Source organism: Magnusiomyces paraingens (genome assembly GCF_902498895.1).
Source record: "Magnusiomyces paraingens strain CBS 517.90 genome assembly, contig: contig2, whole genome shotgun sequence".
NCBI classification, from domain to species: Eukaryota; Fungi; Ascomycota; class Dipodascomycetes; order Dipodascales; family Dipodascaceae; genus Magnusiomyces; species Magnusiomyces paraingens.
Genome location: NW_022474068.1, coordinates 1043786 through 1062016, shown reverse-complemented (window position 1 = coordinate 1062016; position 18231 = coordinate 1043786). Strand labels below are relative to the sequence as shown.

The 18231-nt window shown below is 33.7% G+C and overlaps 4 protein-coding genes across 4 annotated transcripts; 3 read left to right on the top strand and 1 right to left on the bottom strand.

Annotated features, from left to right (window-relative positions):
- Positions 1-4498: 4498 nt before the first annotated feature.
- Positions 4499-7453, top strand: SAPINGB_P002065 (uncharacterized protein; the record flags this gene model as incomplete). Its single annotated transcript, XM_031996785.1, has 1 exon — positions 4499-7453. One exon carries the CDS (start codon positions 4499-4501, stop codon positions 7451-7453), a length of 2955 nt encoding a protein of 984 aa, XP_031852676.1.
- A 769-nt stretch (positions 7454-8222) lies between these two features.
- On the bottom strand, positions 8223-10484 carry SAPINGB_P002064 (uncharacterized protein; the record flags this gene model as incomplete). The annotated part of the gene is made up of 1 exon (XM_031996784.1): positions 8223-10484. The coding sequence occupies one exon, from the start codon at positions 10482-10484 to the stop codon at positions 8223-8225; it is 2262 nt and encodes a 753-aa protein (XP_031852675.1).
- A 597-nt stretch (positions 10485-11081) lies between these two features.
- SAPINGB_P002063 (uncharacterized protein) lies at positions 11082-12217 on the top strand (the record flags this gene model as incomplete). Its single annotated transcript, XM_031996783.1, has 2 exons — positions 11082-11096; positions 11177-12217. 2 exons carry the CDS (start codon positions 11082-11084, stop codon positions 12215-12217), a joined length of 1056 nt encoding a protein of 351 aa, XP_031852674.1.
- A 3472-nt stretch (positions 12218-15689) lies between these two features.
- On the top strand, positions 15690-17489 carry SAPINGB_P002062 (uncharacterized protein; the record flags this gene model as incomplete). The annotated part of the gene is made up of 2 exons (XM_031996782.1): positions 15690-15892; positions 15953-17489. The coding sequence occupies 2 exons, from the start codon at positions 15690-15692 to the stop codon at positions 17487-17489; spliced, it is 1740 nt and encodes a 579-aa protein (XP_031852673.1).
- Between the last annotated feature and the right edge of the window lie 742 nt (positions 17490-18231).

Genomic DNA, 18231 nt, shown 5'->3' with positions numbered 1-18231 from the left:
GCTTGTCATCTATCTAAAGATGTCTAATATCTATATCCACTTTGACCTAGTGTAATAATAATAATAATAATAATAATAATAATAATAATAATAATAATTTTATAAAATTGTTAATTTTTTTTTTAATTTTATTCAAACATCGTCATCTTTGGTTTCTTTTTTTTTTTTTTTTTTGATATCTAAGTACAAATACTAGAGATATTACCAAGCTCGGGAATTTGTTTCTTTTAGAAATAGTCTTTTTTTTTTCTGTATTTGTTGCCTATTATGTTAAGGTGGAGAAGAAGTAGAATCAAAGTATATATTTACCCAAATATATAGATTGAGAAAAAAGTTGGGATACATAAGCGGAGTTAGATATATATGAAAATTTATATTATAATAAAATAAAAAAAAATTGGATTTTATTCGAGACAATATTTATAAGTCTTATATAAAGATAATTTTTTTTTATATATTTATCAAAAGAAAGAGAGCGCCTTGAGAGGTTTTTTTTTTTTTGTTTTGTTTATAAGGGAAACTTTCAATATACAAGATAGAAATCGAGATAATTATTGACATAAATAATAATTTAAATAATATTTTCATAAAAAGTATGTTTGATTTCAAAGTTTTCATGTCAATTATCAATTATCCAAAATGATATGTTCTTTTAATTGTTTTTAACTTTTTTTCTTCTTTTATTCATTTCATTTCATTTTTTATTTTATTTTTTTTATTTTTTTTTATTTTTTTTATTTTTTTTATTTTAATTTGCAATGTTTGGGGGCAAGTGCATTTATTCCCGCCGGAGAAAAAAAAAAGGGCTTCTCATTTAATTTAATTTTAAGGAATCACCAACCATTTTGATTATTATTTTGAAGCTTTTGTAGAGTATGATGATGATGATGATGATGATGAATATATAGTTGTTGTTATTGTTAACATTGCTGGAAATGTTGTTGTTGTTGTTAATTATTATTTTTTTTTCATTTTTTGCCCCTGCAGGTTTCTGCACGGTAGCCATTAATTTATTAGGAAGAGTTTATTAAAGAATATTTTAACCATTTTTTTTTTATTTTTTGGATGAGAGAGAGAGAGAAGAATTGTGGATATTTGTATTCAAAAGGTATATATATATATATATCATTTGTCGTATTTTGATTGTAGTATTTCTATATTAGTATTTGTGGTAGTATTTTTTTTTATATAAGTATAGTTTGAATTAATAGTTAAAATTTAGTTAAGTATAGTGGATGGATGGCCATGAAATGTTGGAAAGAGAGAGTCTAGTCTTTTTAAAGAAATAAAAAATAAAAAATAAAAAAAAAGTACGAGCTTTAGAATTTTAACTAACATCATCATTATCATTAACTGCCCTCTGATTAACTATCGTCAATTTTTTTTTCATCCACATTATAAATATATATACAAAACTTTTTAAATATTGAAAATAAAAAGTAAAAAAAATAAAAATTACAGTTTCTCCACTGGGCTGTCAGACTTTTAAAACTTCTTTAAAAAGTTTCTTCTGCGGGTTGGCCATGTTTCAAGTCCCCTTTGCTACAATATATATATATATATATATATATATATATATATATATATATATAAAAGCTTAACTGCGGGAACTGAAAACCCACCAACAACCAGCACAGAAAAGAAAGAAAAGAGATAATTCTTTTTTAATTTTTTATTTTTTTAAAGTCACCGCACACTCGAGACAAGACAAACAGGGCACATGTCCATCAGCAGGCAGACCGGTGGCACGCACCCGCCCAAGCATGTTATAAAACTTTACGAGTAAGATAAACTTTTAATGGTTTTCAATTGCTTGATTCTGGAGGGTTTGTATCAATTTTTTTTTTTTTTTTTCATTTTACTTTTATTTTTATTTTTATTTTTATTTTTATTTTGTTCTAAGTAATGGGTATTTGTATATATTTGGTTAAGCCTGATCGAAGACTTTGCTTTTAGTTTATTCGGGGCATGTTCCGAGACCCGATAATATTCATATTTGATGACTTGTAAGTTAATTTGATTTAAATTTTTAAATCAATAAAATATCATCATTAAAGTCCTATAAAATAAATAACAACAACAACAACAAGAGGAACTCAGTTGGATTAGTTGTATAAAAAATTGGTAGGGTAAGGGCACGACGCAGGGGCATGTTTGCTTTTCCAGGCCGTGCGTGGCCTTTTTGAAGTTTTAGGTAGTGATTTTGAAGTTGAGTATTTGGGAAGAAAATAAAATAAATATTTAAAATAAATATTTAAAATAAATATTGGTAATAGACTAGTCGTTTCTTTTTTTTTTTTTTTTTTTTTTTTTTATAAAGAGAGAGGGGGAAAAAGGAGAGAAAGAAAGAGAAAAAGGGCATGGGATTTGGGTTAGGAATTGTATTGTTGTCATAACAACGCCTTACTTTTTTTTTTTTATTTTCTTTTTTCTTTTTTCTTTATATTATTTTTGAGGCACCTTCCAGGGGGAGAAAAAAAAATAAATAAATAAATTCTTCTCTACTCCTTCAACATTTCAACATTTTAAAACTTTTTTAAAAATCAACATTTTAATATTTTAATATTTTAAATTTTTTAACAATTAACATTTATGTTATTTCTTTCTTTTTCTATTTCTCTTCTTTCTCTAATTTTTTATTTATTTCTTTCTTTCTTTTTTTTATCTTAGAGAAATTCTTTTTAGCCAGCTTAAAAAAATAGTGTGATGTGAGTGTATGTCGAACACTAAAATTATTGGCAACAACATCAATCAACATCATCATCATCATCAAACACGCACTACACATTTTTTTTTTTTATTTAAGCACAAACACACCCTGGTCCTTAAGTGAGGCAGTGGTGATGGTAGCCCTGGCGTTTCGAAATAGTTTTATTTTTTTTTTTAGTAACAACAACAACATTAATTGTAATAGATAAGTAAATAATAAATAATTATTATTATTATATCATATATATATAGATTAAAACAAATATGAACTTTTTTTTTTTTTCTTCTACCATTGAACTTTCTCAAGCATTGAACTTCAATTCTTAAATTATACTTGCACTGTTTCTGGCAATTTTTTTTTTTTTTTTTCACAGCATAGATAGAAAAGAGAGAGAGAGAGAGAGAGAAAATAAAAAAAATAAAATAAAAATCAGCCACACGGTGCAGACCGAAAGTGGACAGACATGCATTCTGCACAAACGCACCCACACCGATTAAGCGTGGCGCGGGTTAGGGTCTTTTAAAGGGGAAAACGAGAGGGGAGAGTAGAAGGAAGGAAGAAATAAAGAATGAATGAATATATTAAGGAAGGTGTATGTTATATATATACTATTGATATAAAGATGAAAAAAAAAATTAGAAATTAATAATAATCAATGTTGATTAAATAAAGATATATATATATATATATAATTTAATAATAATTATAATACAATTTTATTCTTTTGATATCTAATATATATAACAAATAAAAATAAAAAAAATCTCTTTTATTTGTTTGTTGTTTGTTGTTGTTGCGTTTTTTTTTTTTTTTGAATAAGTGCATGTAAATTGTAATATATATATAATAAATTTTATATATATATATATATATATCATGTCAATAAACTTGTCAACAGTGCAAAATAAGCCCATAAGAATATTATTATAGCTTATTTTTATTAACATTAATTGTATATATAAAAACCAGCACTGTCCCTGCTTTTTTTTTTTTTTTTTGATTTTTAATTTTTAATAATTTTTTTTTTTTTTTACCCTCTCCCCTCCCCCTTTTTTTTTTTTTTTTTTTTTTTGTTTTTTTTTAAAAAAATAAATAAAAAATTCTTTCTTTCTTCCTTTTTTTTTTCTTTCTTATTGACTTTTCAATAATAAAATTTTTTTAAACATTTGTATTTGTTTTATAATACAGATATTTAATTATAATAATATAATATTTTAATAAATCTATTATTACTACCATCTAATTCAATATTATTATTATTTAATTATTATTATATATATAAACAAACTTATATATACCCCTTATTATCATCATCATCATCATCTTCAACACCATCTCTTTTAAAATCTCAATTATTTATTTGGTTTTGGAAGATTCATTAAAACATTCAACCTTATTTACACTATCTAACCAAAAAAAAAAAAAAAGAAGAAGAAGAAGAAGAAGAAGAAGAAGAAGAAAGATCTTGTGAAAATCTTTTTTTTTTTTTTTTTTTTTTTTCCCCAGTAAATCTTGTTTTATAATATCACCACATCCACAAACCAGTACATACACTAATAACTTCCTAATAAACAGCAATATAAACAAATATAATAAACACAAACAAAAACAAAAACAAAAACCCTCGTCTTAATATATATATATATATATATACCCCTAAATCCACACTACTCGTCAAAAAAACACTTTTTTTTTTTTTTTTTTATACCTACACACACACACACACACAAACACTTAAAAGTTATATACATATATGTATATACTCTTCCTCTTCCCACATAACCAGCCATGACCAACCGTTCCTCCGAGAGCGCCGGCCCGGGCCATGTCCCGCCGTTATACCCGGCACCCGGAGCCTATGCCCAGTATCCACAACATCAGCAACATCAACAACATCAACAACACCAACAACACCAACAACACCAACAACATCAACAACATCAACATCAACATCAACATCAGCAGCAGCTTCAACAACAGCTTCAACAACAACAACAGCAACAGCAACAGCAACAGCAGCAACAACAACAACAGCTTCAGCTTCAACAACAACAACAACAACAAATTTTACTTCAACAGCAACAACAACAACAACAACAACAGCTGCAACAACTCCACCAACAACAACAACATATGCAACAACTTCATAACTCATCATATCCACCTGGCCCTTCGTCACAACCTCCAGTAGCTTCATCTTCCTCTTCTTCGGCAGACTTGGCTGTGGTGGCTTCGTCGTCATCTTCCTCATCTTCTGCTGCTGCTGCCGCCGCTGCTGCTGCTGCTGCCGCTAAAAAAGCAAAAACAAAGTACCCGAAAGTCTTTCAATGTCAGGGTTACGGTGACTGTAAAATGGCCTTTAGTAGGTCTGAGCACCTCGCACGCCATATTCGAAAACACACGGGTGAGCGGCCTTTTAGGTGCCATTGCAACCGATACTTTTCTCGTCTCGACAATTTACGCCAGCATATTCAAACAGTCCATGCAAATGAACAACACATTCTTAATGCAACTCCGCCTTCTCCTCTACCTCATTCAAATAGAGTACCGGCTCCTCCTTCTGGTTCATCTTCGGCCCCCCTTCCACCTGTACCTCCATCGGTACCTACTGGGACCCAGCAACAACAACCCCCACAACAACAGCAGCAACAACCATTACAAGCTGTTCCTACGGCATATCCAAATTATGCATACGATGCAAACGCTGCTCAATATTATCAACAACCCCTGGAATTTCAACAGCAACAACAACAACAACAACAACAACAAATTTCTTTTCAAAATCACCAACCACCATTACCTCCTCTTCCAGGAGATTCACAGCAACCATCCCCATCTCCTTCTGTAATTTATACCAACCATCCAAATAACACAAGCCAAGGTATCATTATTGAGCATAATCCTACAAACCCTGATGGATCGTCTCAACAACAATTACCTCCTCCATCTCCAGCGACTCATAATTTCCAACCAAACTCTTTCAAACCTAAAAACAGACCTCATCCTATTGCTTTGAATTTGGACCGTCCTAATGCAACTAGTTCACCACCATTATCGCCCATGAATGCCATGATGGGTGGTTCTTCAAATGGTGCTCTTTCAGCTGCCATTGCTCAACAACAACAACAACAACAACAGCAGCAAACATTCCAACCTATACCACAACAAGTGGCCTTTTCACCAACATACGTGTCCTCGGACCATATGGTGGATGGACCTACACCTTCCCTAGGAAGTTTTAATGACTCTAATGCTTCAAACTTAAATTATGCTAATAGCAGTAACAATAATAACAATAACAATAGCATTCCAAATACACCATCTACGTTTAACCGCTCATCGTATCCACCACTCAATTCTACAACAAGCTCAAGCTCCACTGTGTTTGGCGGTGGAGGTGCTGGCGGCGCTGGTAGCATTAACACCACACCTCTACCATATAGCACCAGTAGTAGCAACCGCAATACTCCTTCTATTGGACCGTTTGATAGCCTACCTGGATCACGCTCATCATATCCACAATCTCAAGCTTACCCCCCGCTGCCCCCTCTACCAACAACCCCAACTGGGTTCCCCCCGAATCACTCTCAACAACAACAACAACACTCAGTCCCTTTAACCCCCAGCAGCCAGCACCATTTGTTTTCATCCCCTTCGCTGGACATGGGCAGCAGCAGCAATGGCCAGCGGTCTTTTTCTACGTCGTCGTCCCAACACCAGTCGTCCAATGTGACAACCCCGCTGACTGGATCATCTTCTACCCGTAGTTCTTGGCTTTCTTCAGTTCTGTGCGATGTCCCGCCAACTGGCAATAGTGAGGAGCGGCCCCGCACATGGGGCCCATCCAACTCGACTTCGCTGTCGTCCAATAATATGACTCGGACACGGCTTTCGTCGAGCGACGAGATGCGTGGTGGCACCTGCGACCGCAGCTCGATGCCGCTTGTACGCATTTCGGAGGATGTGCACATGACTGGAGATGGAGACGGCGACACACCAATGTCGGGATCTGATTTTAACGGGTATTATGGCAGCAATGGAAATAACAGCAGCAGAAGCAGCAGAAGCAGCAGCAGCAGCATGGGTACGCGTCTTCCATCTTTTTCATCTTTGCTGAATAGCCAAGAACATACTCTGCCTCCATTACCATCTAAGCAACCACAACGATTTGACTCTCACAATTTACCCATGGCTGATACAAGACCTCCGGCTATTCCTCCTGCAGGAGCTGGAGTAGGGTCAACTACGTCGTTGTCTTCTTCGGCTACTGTCAATGGTGGTGGTGGTGGTGGTGGTGGTAGTAGTAGTAGTACTAAGCACAGTAAGCCTGGTCGCAAGATGCTTTCGAAGCCATTACCACCGTTACCATTTGAAAAAACCAATACTAGCAGTAGTAGTTTGGGGACGATTATGGATGGAGGAATTACTGGAGGTGGTCATAATCATAGTCATCATCATGGTGGACATTATCATGGGACTAGTTTTCATGAGGCTCAACCCATGTCTATATTTTCGTCTTCGTCAACGTTATCTTCGGCATCTGCGTCGCTTTCCAAGTCTTCAAGAATGGAAAATGCGCTGCCACCGTTGCCTCCTTCTTCTTCTTCTTCTTCTTCATCTTCATCTTCAAACAATAGGTCTCAACAACAGCAAGAGAAAGAAGAACAAGAACAAGAACAATCTCAACAGCAACAACGAAGTAAAACTGGGATTGATGTGTTGTTACAAGCTGCTGGTGTATGAATGAATGAAATTTAAAAAAAAAAACAAAAAAAAAGCAAAGAAAAAAGACTTTGAAAGGCTTGTTTTTTTTATATTATTATTATGAAACGCTTTTGTGTATTTTTATTATTATTATTTTTTTTTATTTTTTATTATTATTTTATTATTATTTTTATTATCATCATTATAATGATTTTTATAATAAAAAAATCTATTATTGATTATATTCACCCCTTTTATTTTTATTTTTTTTATTTTTATTTTTATTTTTTTTTTCCTGGACATGTTTGAGACATTAAGGAACGTACCGCTGGTAAGGGGAGAGAGAAAAAAAAAACAAAAATCACACAAGGCTTTTATTTTTTATTTTTTATTTTTTATTTAAATTTTGACTTGTTTCTGCCCCTTTGCATGTGGCTGGTTCCTTAAAAGAAAAAAATAAAAAAAAAATTCTAAGGCACCGTCATTTTTTTTTATAGTAAAAAAAAAAAGAAACAAAAAAAAAAAAAAAAAAAAAACCTGATTTTTTTTTTATTTTTATTTATATTTTTTTATTATTTTTTCTTGAAATACCCAAATTTAAAAAAGAAACTTTTCAGTTTTTAAAATCTGAAACGTCCATTAAATAAAGGAGCAACAACAATGAAGATAAATTATAAATGATTTTAATTTTTTTTCAATTTTTTTTTTCAATTTCTAACAACAATCTAACAATAATGTCAAATCTCTCCTTTAATTAAATTAACCCAAAATTATCATCATCATCATCATCATCATTATCAAACTAAACTTAAGAAAACGCCCCAGCACGATCCATTTTGCGCGCATGTCCTGATTTCCGATTATGGTTGCCAGTCCGTGCCTTGTTTTTCTCCTTGCGAGCTTGCTCACGACGTACCTGTTCCGGAGTCTTGTTACTGTTACTGCTGCTTGCTGCTCCTCCACCTTGACCTTGACCATTTTGTTTCCGCAACGAAGATTGCTGCTGCTGCTGCTGCTGCTGCTGCTGTCTTGATTTTGATCTTTGCCCATTTTTACTTCCACCTTCTCCATCTTCTCCATCTTCTTCTCCCCCATCTTCCTCATACTTGGTGTTGCGTGCCCGATATGAACTCGGAGCTATCGTCAGTGCATTACCCTTAAACATATACCTTTCTGCAAGCATCTCCTTACGCTTCGGAAGTCGTTCAAGCATCCGCGCCCATCCTTCAATTTGCTCATTCGACCATCCAGTCGCTGACCGAAGTTCGGCCCGCGCACGCGTCCTCCGTGCTGAAACTGAAAATTCACCAGGCCCTCGTTCATACCGTTCCCATAAAATCTTTTCTACAGCATCAGTTGATATGTTTTTGGAATCTGGTGCCGATGAAGATCCCTCTTCACTCTCAGTCTTCTCCGTCTTCTTTTTCATATTCTCTTCCTTTTCTGAAACCTCATCCTTGGCTTTAGACACCTGCTTATCTTTATGTTTGTTGCGCCGACTAGCCACAATCTGGGCACTGGCTCCATCATCTCCTGCTACAGGTTCTACAGCACGTGCACTGTTCCCATTAGCTGGTCCTGCTGATGTTTCCTCTGCATCATCATAAGTATCGTCGTGCTCGTCCTCATCTGCTTGATAAATTCGCAGCAGGGTTGACTCTAGTGTAGAGGTATCTGCGCGGCCCATTTGGAATTCCTTTTTGCCGAAAATCAGATTCTTTTTTTCTGCCTTTTGGGTCGCAAGCTTGGCCAAATCGTCTTTAAACACGTTGCGAGATTTGGATTGACTAGCTACAGGAGCTGTAGGAGCTGTAGGAATCGTTTGTAATTGAGAAGAACTTGTAGTAGATACCTGAGGTTGAGATAAAGTTGAATCAAGTTGAGCTGCCAATTGATCAAGTTCGTCTGGGGTTTCTAGTAAATAAGCAGTTGTTTCTTCTGCCGAACCATTATTTTTGCGCAACACTTGTAAAACAGCAGCTTCTGAGAGTTGTGGGAACAAATCGCGGATCCCTTCGATTGCTTCTCTTTCTTGTTTTGTAGGAGCCGTATTACTTGAATTTTGTGAATTTTGTGAACTCTGGGAACTCTGGGAACTCTGGGAACTCTGGGAACTCTGGGAACTCTGGGAACTCTGGGAACTCTGGGAATTCTGGGCATTCTGGGCATTGTGTCCACCACGCTTTTTATTCACAGATTTGCCCTTGTCTAATGCTGGGGAGTGCTCCTTGGGGAGCCGTAGACGTGCAGTTTCAAGAGTTACTGTAAGGGAGGGGACACCAACAAGCCCTGCAAAGTTTGTGTGACTAAGCATTGCGGCCAGTAGATGGTAGTGTTGGCCTGAAGAAGCCTTATTGATGACATCTGTGAGGACTCTAATTTTAGCATTTGAGTCTAGGACAGAGAGTGGTAAGAGCAGGGAAGCAGCTGCAGTTTCAATTATTGCACGTTTAGTTTCATCCTTTTGTGAATCAGAATATAAGTTTTCCAAGGCGAAAAACCACTTTGCTGAGACCCAGTCTTTAGCCAGTAATGGAGATGCAGGTAAGATTGCTGTGGCCAGGAGCCGAGCATCAAGGCTAGTTGGCGGGTCTGCAAGAAAAGCAGCAGTCAGAGAGTTAACAAAGGGTCTTCCACCACGTATGGTATAAAGTGTTTTTAAGGACTTGCGCACAAGAGATAGGTTAGAGGGTCCATAAGTGCGTATAAACGCAAGTAGTGCAGGGTATTCCAAAGCCTCGAGGAAGACTAGTTTTGTAGGATCATCGAGGGGGTGTGCTACTAGTAATGCGAGAACAGCTGAGCGCAATTGGGCATCAGATTCAGAAAGTTTTTCAAGGGCAGTTGCATGAGATTCGAGGGTTGCAATTACAGCAGCTGACTGGACAAGGTATGATTCAAGAAAGGTGCGGAGTGCTGGGGATGGGGTAAGTAGGGTGCGGTATTTTGTAAGAATAAGAAGCCAAGTGTGGACAAGATTATTGTATAGATCTACACCTGTTTGGAGGATTTGTGTGCGGATTTCGCTTGAAGGGTATGTAGTGATGTAGGGCAGATCAGGTTTTGTCATTGTGGGTATTTTTTTTTTTTTTTTTTTTTAAAGGATGGTTTGTGTATTGGATAGGTTTTTTGGGTGGGATGGGTTTTAAATATATATATATGGGAATGAGGCTTGTGAGTCAAGACTACTCATCGGCCGGGTAATTTCAAATTTTTTATTTTTTTTATTTTTTTATTTGCAATACCCCTGAAAAATAAAAAAAAGAAATCGATAATTAAATTATTATTTTTTTTTTGTGAGGGCTAAGTTTGAAGTGTATATATTTATTTTTGTTGTTTGTTGTTATTATTATTATGAGATGCCACAACTTCCACAAACCACCACCCAACACAGCCAACTTTTTTTTTTTTGTTTGTTTAATTTTTTTTATTTATTTTTAGGTGAAGCCAATTATTCTCTTCTTCGCACTGCCACCAAATTTTTTTTTTTTTTTTCTTTTTCTTCATCGATCGATAAATTTTTATATCAATATATATATATATATATATATATATATATATAAACATTGCAAAAACACACCTTCTTTAGTGATTTGATTTCTTTCTAGTTACAACCAGAAAAATCTCTCTAGAACAAAAAAAAAAAAACAAAACAAAGACTTGAAGAATGGGTGACTTGCCTGTAAGTAGTAGTGGTGACGTGTTGAATATTGATATTATTACTTATATTTGATACTAACAAAAACAAAATATTTATTGTAGGCTTTCCCGCTCCACGATGATATGAAACGATATCAACAGCAGCAGCAGCAACAGCAGCAACAACAGCAACAACCATATTATCAACCACAACAACAACAACTGGCTCCACAGCCTACAGGTTATGGAGGATACCAGCAACAACCTCAACAAGCAATGGCTCCACAGCCAACGGGGTATGGAGGATACCAACAACAACAACCTCAACAAGCAATGGCTCCGCAACCAACAGGATATGGAGGATACCAACAGCAGCAACCACAGCAGCAGCAGCAGCAGCAGCAACAGCAACAACAACCATATGGGTATGGATATGTGAGTCCACAACCCCCTCCACAGCAATCATACTATGGGCCTCCTGTTCAACAACAGCAGATGCAGCCTCAACAGATGCAGATGCAGCCACAACAACAACAGCAACCTGGGTTCCCTGGGATGGGCTACAATTCAATGGGTGGAGGTAATGCGCAATATGGACAGATTCAGCGGCCATTGACTGCGGGGCCAACGCGAAGCAATAGCATGAGCAATAGTGAGAAGCTACGGAAGATTTTCAATGGTGTGGATAAGGATAAGAATGGGAGACTGACGGAGGATGAATTACAAAGCGCATTGATCAATGGCGACTACACCAAATTTAATGCAGACACTGTGCGGCTGATGGTGAAGATGTTTGATCGAGACCATGATAATGCGATTGATTTTCAAGAATTTGATTATCTTTGGCGGTATCTTGCAGAATGGCGGAAGATTTTTGCACGGTTTGATACGGACAAGAGTGACACGATATCATTTTCTGAGTATGAGACGGCGTTACAGGAGTTTGGGTATACGCTAAGTCCGCGGTTCATTGAGAATCTATTTCGTCAGTATGCACATGTTAATAAGAGCCGGCAGAGTGTGATGTCGTTTGATATGTTTGTGCAATCGTGTATTAACCTAAAGCGGATGACTGAGGTTTTTAGGGTACGGGATGTGTCACGGACCGGGATGATTACCTTGTCATTTGAGGAGTTTTTGATTGCTGTAATGGAGTTGCGGTAAGTAATTCGGTAGATAAGTCGGTAGGTAGATAGATAGATGTGTATACTCGGTAGAAAATATCGGTAGATGGTTAGACTAATGGGGTTAATATAACAAGAGTTAAATGTATAATGTTTTTTTGGATAGATGTATAAATAAATAAATATAAATAAATAACTTTTTTTTTTAAAAAAAAAAGGTTGGTTACCTTGTATGTTAATGTTAATTTAATTAATAATTTGATTTGGAAGCAACGTGATTTGTCTGTCATTGAGGGTTTCCGACGGGAAGTCAACCTGTGTGTGAGTGTGTGTGTGGGGGGTTTTGCGGTTACATTTCCTTTTGGTACTAATACCTTTTTTTTTTTTGGTAAATAATGAGTTAAAGATTTAAATTTATTTATAGTTATAGTTAAAGTTACAAAAAAAAAACTAGTTACATCTTCAGGGGTACATGGGCATTTTAATCAATCAATTCTGAGACTTTTTTTTTTTTAATTTATTTAATTTATTTAAATTTTTTTTTTTACGTGTGGTAAAGAATAAGTGAAAATGTATATATAATACCCTGAGAACTACTGTGTGGGGTGAATGTATATATATATATATATATAAGAAAATTTAATAATTAATTAGATTAAAAAAAAAATCATTGATGAAATTATTACTAGAAAAGGAAATTTAATTGTAATTTTTTTTTAAAGTAAAAAAAAAAAAGAAAGAAAGAAAAAAAGAATAAAAAAAAAGAAGATATATTAATGATTTGTTTTTCTTTTTTTTTCTATTTTTGTTTTATATAAGAAATTATTATTATAAGAAGAAAGATTTGTAAGATGGGAATATTAAAAACGGGTAAGAAAAAAAAAAAAAAAAAAAAGGAAGGAAAGGAAGTGCCTCAAAAAAAAAAAAAAAAAGAATAAAAAAAAAATGGAAACCACGGAGTTTCCTATTTAAGAAATACTCGGAGAATCGGCCTTCAAGAAGTGTGCCGAGAGTGGGCGCTCCGAGGCGGTGTCTGACTTGTAAGGTCCGTCCGTTTATTTCAAAAGGTGGGGGTGTGTGAGAGTGTATGATAGAGTAAATAATAAGTGGGTGAGTGAGTAAGTGGGTGAGCGAGTGAGTTTAAGAGCAAGAATGAGCGGTATTAGAGGGGAGGTTCCGAGTGAAAGAAAGAAAGAGCGAGAATTATTAATTATTATGAAAATATAATAAAATTAAAAAAAAAAAAAAAAAAAAAAAAATTAAAAGCAACCAGAGCCGATCTCGTGGGTGCGTTTATTCAGGGCCAAATGGACGGAAGTAATTATTATTATTATTATTTTTTTTTTTAAATTTTCTTTTTTTTTTAAAAGTAAGGAAGGGAAGCAAAGTACCCGGACAGACCGGTGTTGTGATCCGGGGCGCAGCAACGTCAGCAACGTCAATACCGTCAATAGTGTCAGCAGTTATTGATATTGATATTGTTATTGTTATTATTGTTATGGTTATTATTATTGTTGTAGTTGGTAATTGGTAAGTACCTGAGTGTGTAAGTAGTAGAAAAAAAAAATTTAAAGGAGATGCGCTGTTTTTATTTTTAATTTTTTTTTTTTTTTATTTTTGTGCGCCAGTAGAACAGATGGATGTGATTATTGGCAAAGGACGGCTGAGAGAGTTTTATTATAACTATATATAACTATATATATATATATTTGTGTTTGTGTGTATATGTATGTGTGGGGGATACTTGACATTGACATTGACAGGTTGTAATTGCGTAAGTATTTTAATTTGGTTAATGTTTTTTATTTATTTATATATTTAACACTAAATTGATGTTTAGTTAAATTAACCAAATCTTTTCTTTTTTTTTTTTTCTTTCTCTCTCTTTTTTTTTTTTTTTTTTTTATTAATTGAAATGATGATTTTTGAGATTTTTGAGATTTATATATTTAAAAAACTTTTTCAAAACAAAAAAAAATGAGAATTTTTAATTTTTTTTTTTTTTTTTTTGAAAACTACAATGGCAGATCGAAAAAAAAAAGAACCTCATTAGATTGTGAAAATGAAAAAACAAATACAAATAAAATGAATATTTTTGACAAAAGACCATTTCTTTTTTTTGATTTTTCAAGAGATAACAAAATAACATATCTTTTACTACTACAATATCTACAAAAAAACTTTTTTATTTATTTATTTATTTAATAAAACCATCTATATATATATTATATCAACAATAGTAAAAGTAAAAGTAAAAGTTTTTAAGGTCTTGGCAATTTCTTTTTTTTTTTTTTTATCTCAAAAAATTTTTTATTTTATTTTAAATTTCCTCGGGTTGCCGACTAAATCAATTGATTAAAGAAAAAAAAAGAAAAAGAAACAATTATATAAAATTGTAAAAAAAATATATATATATATATAGTAGAAAATAAAAGAAAAAAAAACTACAAAACTTTTAACTGATAAAAATTAAGTTAAATTAAATTAAGTTAAAATAATTGTAGTAAATTAATAAAATGTCCCCACAAATCTCCAAAGTTTGTTTTATCTATCAATCAATCAATCTCTATCTATCTATATATATATATTCTACTACCAATACTTCTACAAGTAAAAAAAAAAACGGTTTTTTTGTGTGCGGAAGTCTTAAGCCGTTTGTTTGATTGATTTTAAAAGAAAAAAATTGAACGAAAATAAAAAAATAAAAAAAATAAAAAAAATAAAAATTCCTTCCTTTTGACCATCAAAAACCTTTTTTTTTCTTCCCTTTTTTTCCCCCACCCCTCTCTTTAAATTGTTGTTGTTGTTGTTGTTGTTGTAGTTATTGACGGATGTGTTGTGTCAAAAGTCGGCGTCGGGATTTCTATCTTACCCAATTAGGAAATCCGCTCACTTTGTTCCGACCCTAAATTGGGCTGATCTTCTTCTTGTTCTTCTTTTTTTTTCTTTAATCTACTTAAGTAAATAACTAACAAATATATTATACTAATTATTAAATTATTAAATAATTTAAATAATTTAAATATATTAAATGTATTTTTTTATATATGGCATTTCCCGCAAACCCGTGTGCGCCTTAACTATAATCTCCGACCTTAAAACATTCCCATGGAAGAAAAAAAAAAAAACCATCTGAGAGAAATTTTTTTTTTTATTTGTAATTTCTAGATTTTATCTTCTTCTTTCTCTTCTTCTTTTTATTATTTTATTTTATTTCTTTTTAAAAACTATATATAGGTTCCAATTCCCATCTATATCCTCTCCTTTTTTTTGTTTTTTTTTTTTTTACTTTTCTTCTTCTCCATTAAAAAACCCCCACGCACTTACTTCTTTCATAAAGTACCTCACTTACCTTCAATTTAAGACTTGAATTAACCTTTCCCGCATACAAATCATAACTTCCCTTTAAAAATATATAAATATATATATATATAAAACAAACCAAGTACCCAAATACTACTACTACTACTACTACTACTACTACTACAACAATTAGAACCATCATCCATCCAATGGAAAACAATACATCCAATAATAGTAACTCTATCCAGCCGCAACCCCCGCGAAATGCTAACGACATTGACCTCGAGAGAAACCTTACGGCATCCTCATCTGAAGAAGGAATCCATCCTTATGAAAAAGATTCCCACGATGAGGACTTAAATATTAAAAAAACCCGTAGCATTAACCATTTTGGTGATCATGATAGCATCCAGTAAGTTTATTTTTTATTTTTATTTTTATTTTTTTTCAATTCTAACAAACTCATTTTTAGTTCTGAAATTGATGTTGCATTTGAAGACCCAGAATATGAAGAACAACTTTCTAAAATTGTCACCCACATTGACCCCAAGCATCTCGAAGTCAATGAAAAGGACCCTTGGAAATATACTATTGACGCTGAAACTGGATACCGCATTGTAGAATGGGTTGAAGATGACCCAGACTGCCCCCTCAACTGGTCAAACTCCAAAAAATGGTTTCAAACTGCTAATCTTGGCCTCATTTGTTTTGTAGTTGCATTTTCTTCAGCTGTCGTCACTGGTGACATGGAAGGCCCCATGGAACGCTTTGGTGTTTCTATGGAAGTTGTCATTCTTACCGTCACTCTTCTCGTCCTTGGTTTTGGTGTTGGCCCACTAGTCTTTGCTCCCTTTTCTGAAGAATGGGGTAGACAAATCATTTATAATACTACCCTCTTTGTTGCTGTCATTTTTATTGTCCCATGCGCTGTGGCTAAAAACATTGGTACCCTCCTTGTCTTTCGTCTATTAGGTGGTATCACATTTTCTGCCCCAATGACCCTCATTGGAGGTTCTTTATCAGATATGTGGAGAGCTAACGAGCGTGGTATCGCAATGGCTATTTTCTCTGCAATGCCCTTTTTAGGTCCCGTCACAGGCCCCCTCATTGGTGGTTACATTGGCCAATATGCAGGATGGCGCTGGATTTACTATGTTCTTCTCATTTTTTCCGGATGTGTTTATGCCTATGTCTTGGTGGCAATCCCTGAAACTCACCATGCAACTCTCCTCAAGCGTCGTTGCAAAAAACTCATTAAAGAAACTGGCGATGACTCTTATAGAACCCGCAAAATGATGCTCCCCATGCAGCTCGGAAAGACTATGGTCATTGCCCTTATCCGTCCCTTTCAACTGTTTTGTGAACTTATTGTGTTTCTCATGACTATTTACATGACTATTCTTTACTGTCTTTTGTACATTTTCTTCTTTGCTTACCCAATTGTCTTTGGAGAAGGCAAGGGTTGGTCAACTGGTAAAACTGGTCTCACTTTTATTCCAATTGCTGTTGGATCCATTGTTGGTACTGCAATTGCCCCCTGGATCAATAACGACTACATTCGAAGAGCAAAAGTTTATACAGACCGTGGTGAAATGCCTCCCCCAGAAATCCGTCTCATTCCTATGATGTTTGGATCTTGGCTCATGCCCATTGGTTTGTTTATCTTTGCCTGGACAAGTTACCCCAGTCTTATTTGGGTCGGCCCTGTTTTGGCTGGTTTCCCCTGTGGTATTGGTTTCCTCATTATTTATAATTCTGCAAACAATTACATTGTTGATTCATACCAGCATTTTGCAGCCTCGGCTTTGGCTGCAAAGACCAGTGTTAGATCTTTTGGTGGTGCTACAGTCATTCTTGGAACAGTCCAAATGTATCACGCCATGGGTTATCAATGGGCTTCTTCCCTGTTGGCATTTGTGTCGCTTGGATGCTGCGGCATTCCATTTCTCTTTTACTTTTTTGGTGCAAAGATTCGTGCTAAGAGTAAATATGCTTACAATCCTGAGTAAATAAAAAAAAAATTGGGGAAAAAAATTTTTTTTTTTTAGAATTGGAGTCTTTATTTTTTTTATTATTATTTACTTTTTGTGTTTGTTTTTTGAATTTTTATATAAAAAAAATTGTACATTATATATATTTAATTTTTAATTAAAGAAGAAAAAAAAAATTTTTTTTTAAAAAAAAAAACAAAAAATTCTTTATAAGGAAATGATTGAGCGATTATTGAAATATTAATGGGCTAATATTTTGACTGAATTGGGTATTTTGGGAAAGCAATTATGGTGGAGGAAATGAGATTTTTCGGTAAATTGTAAATTAGAAATGGTATGGTATATTGTAAATTGTAAATGGTAAATAGTAAATGGTAAATAGTAAAATTTTAAAATTTTAAATTGTAAATGGTATATGGTACGAGACAGGAATCTAATTTTTTTTCCCACCCCTTGTTTCCCTGTTTCCTAAGGGTTTAAATAAAGCTAGGAATTAACAGTGGTTAATTAATTAATTAGAATTAATTAAAATTGACTGTTTTTAATTGTAGTTAAAGTTAAAATTAAGAAATTGGCAAAAAAAGGAAAGGGGTGGCGTGACACTAATTTAGATAATTAATAATCATTATGTAATTTAATGAAGGGGTCTTTTTTTCTTTTCTTTTTTTTCTTCTTCTGGGTAAAAACATAATTCAAATAAATAAAATAAATCAAAAATAAAAAAAAAAGATTTTATATTAAATATATATTCTAAATAAAC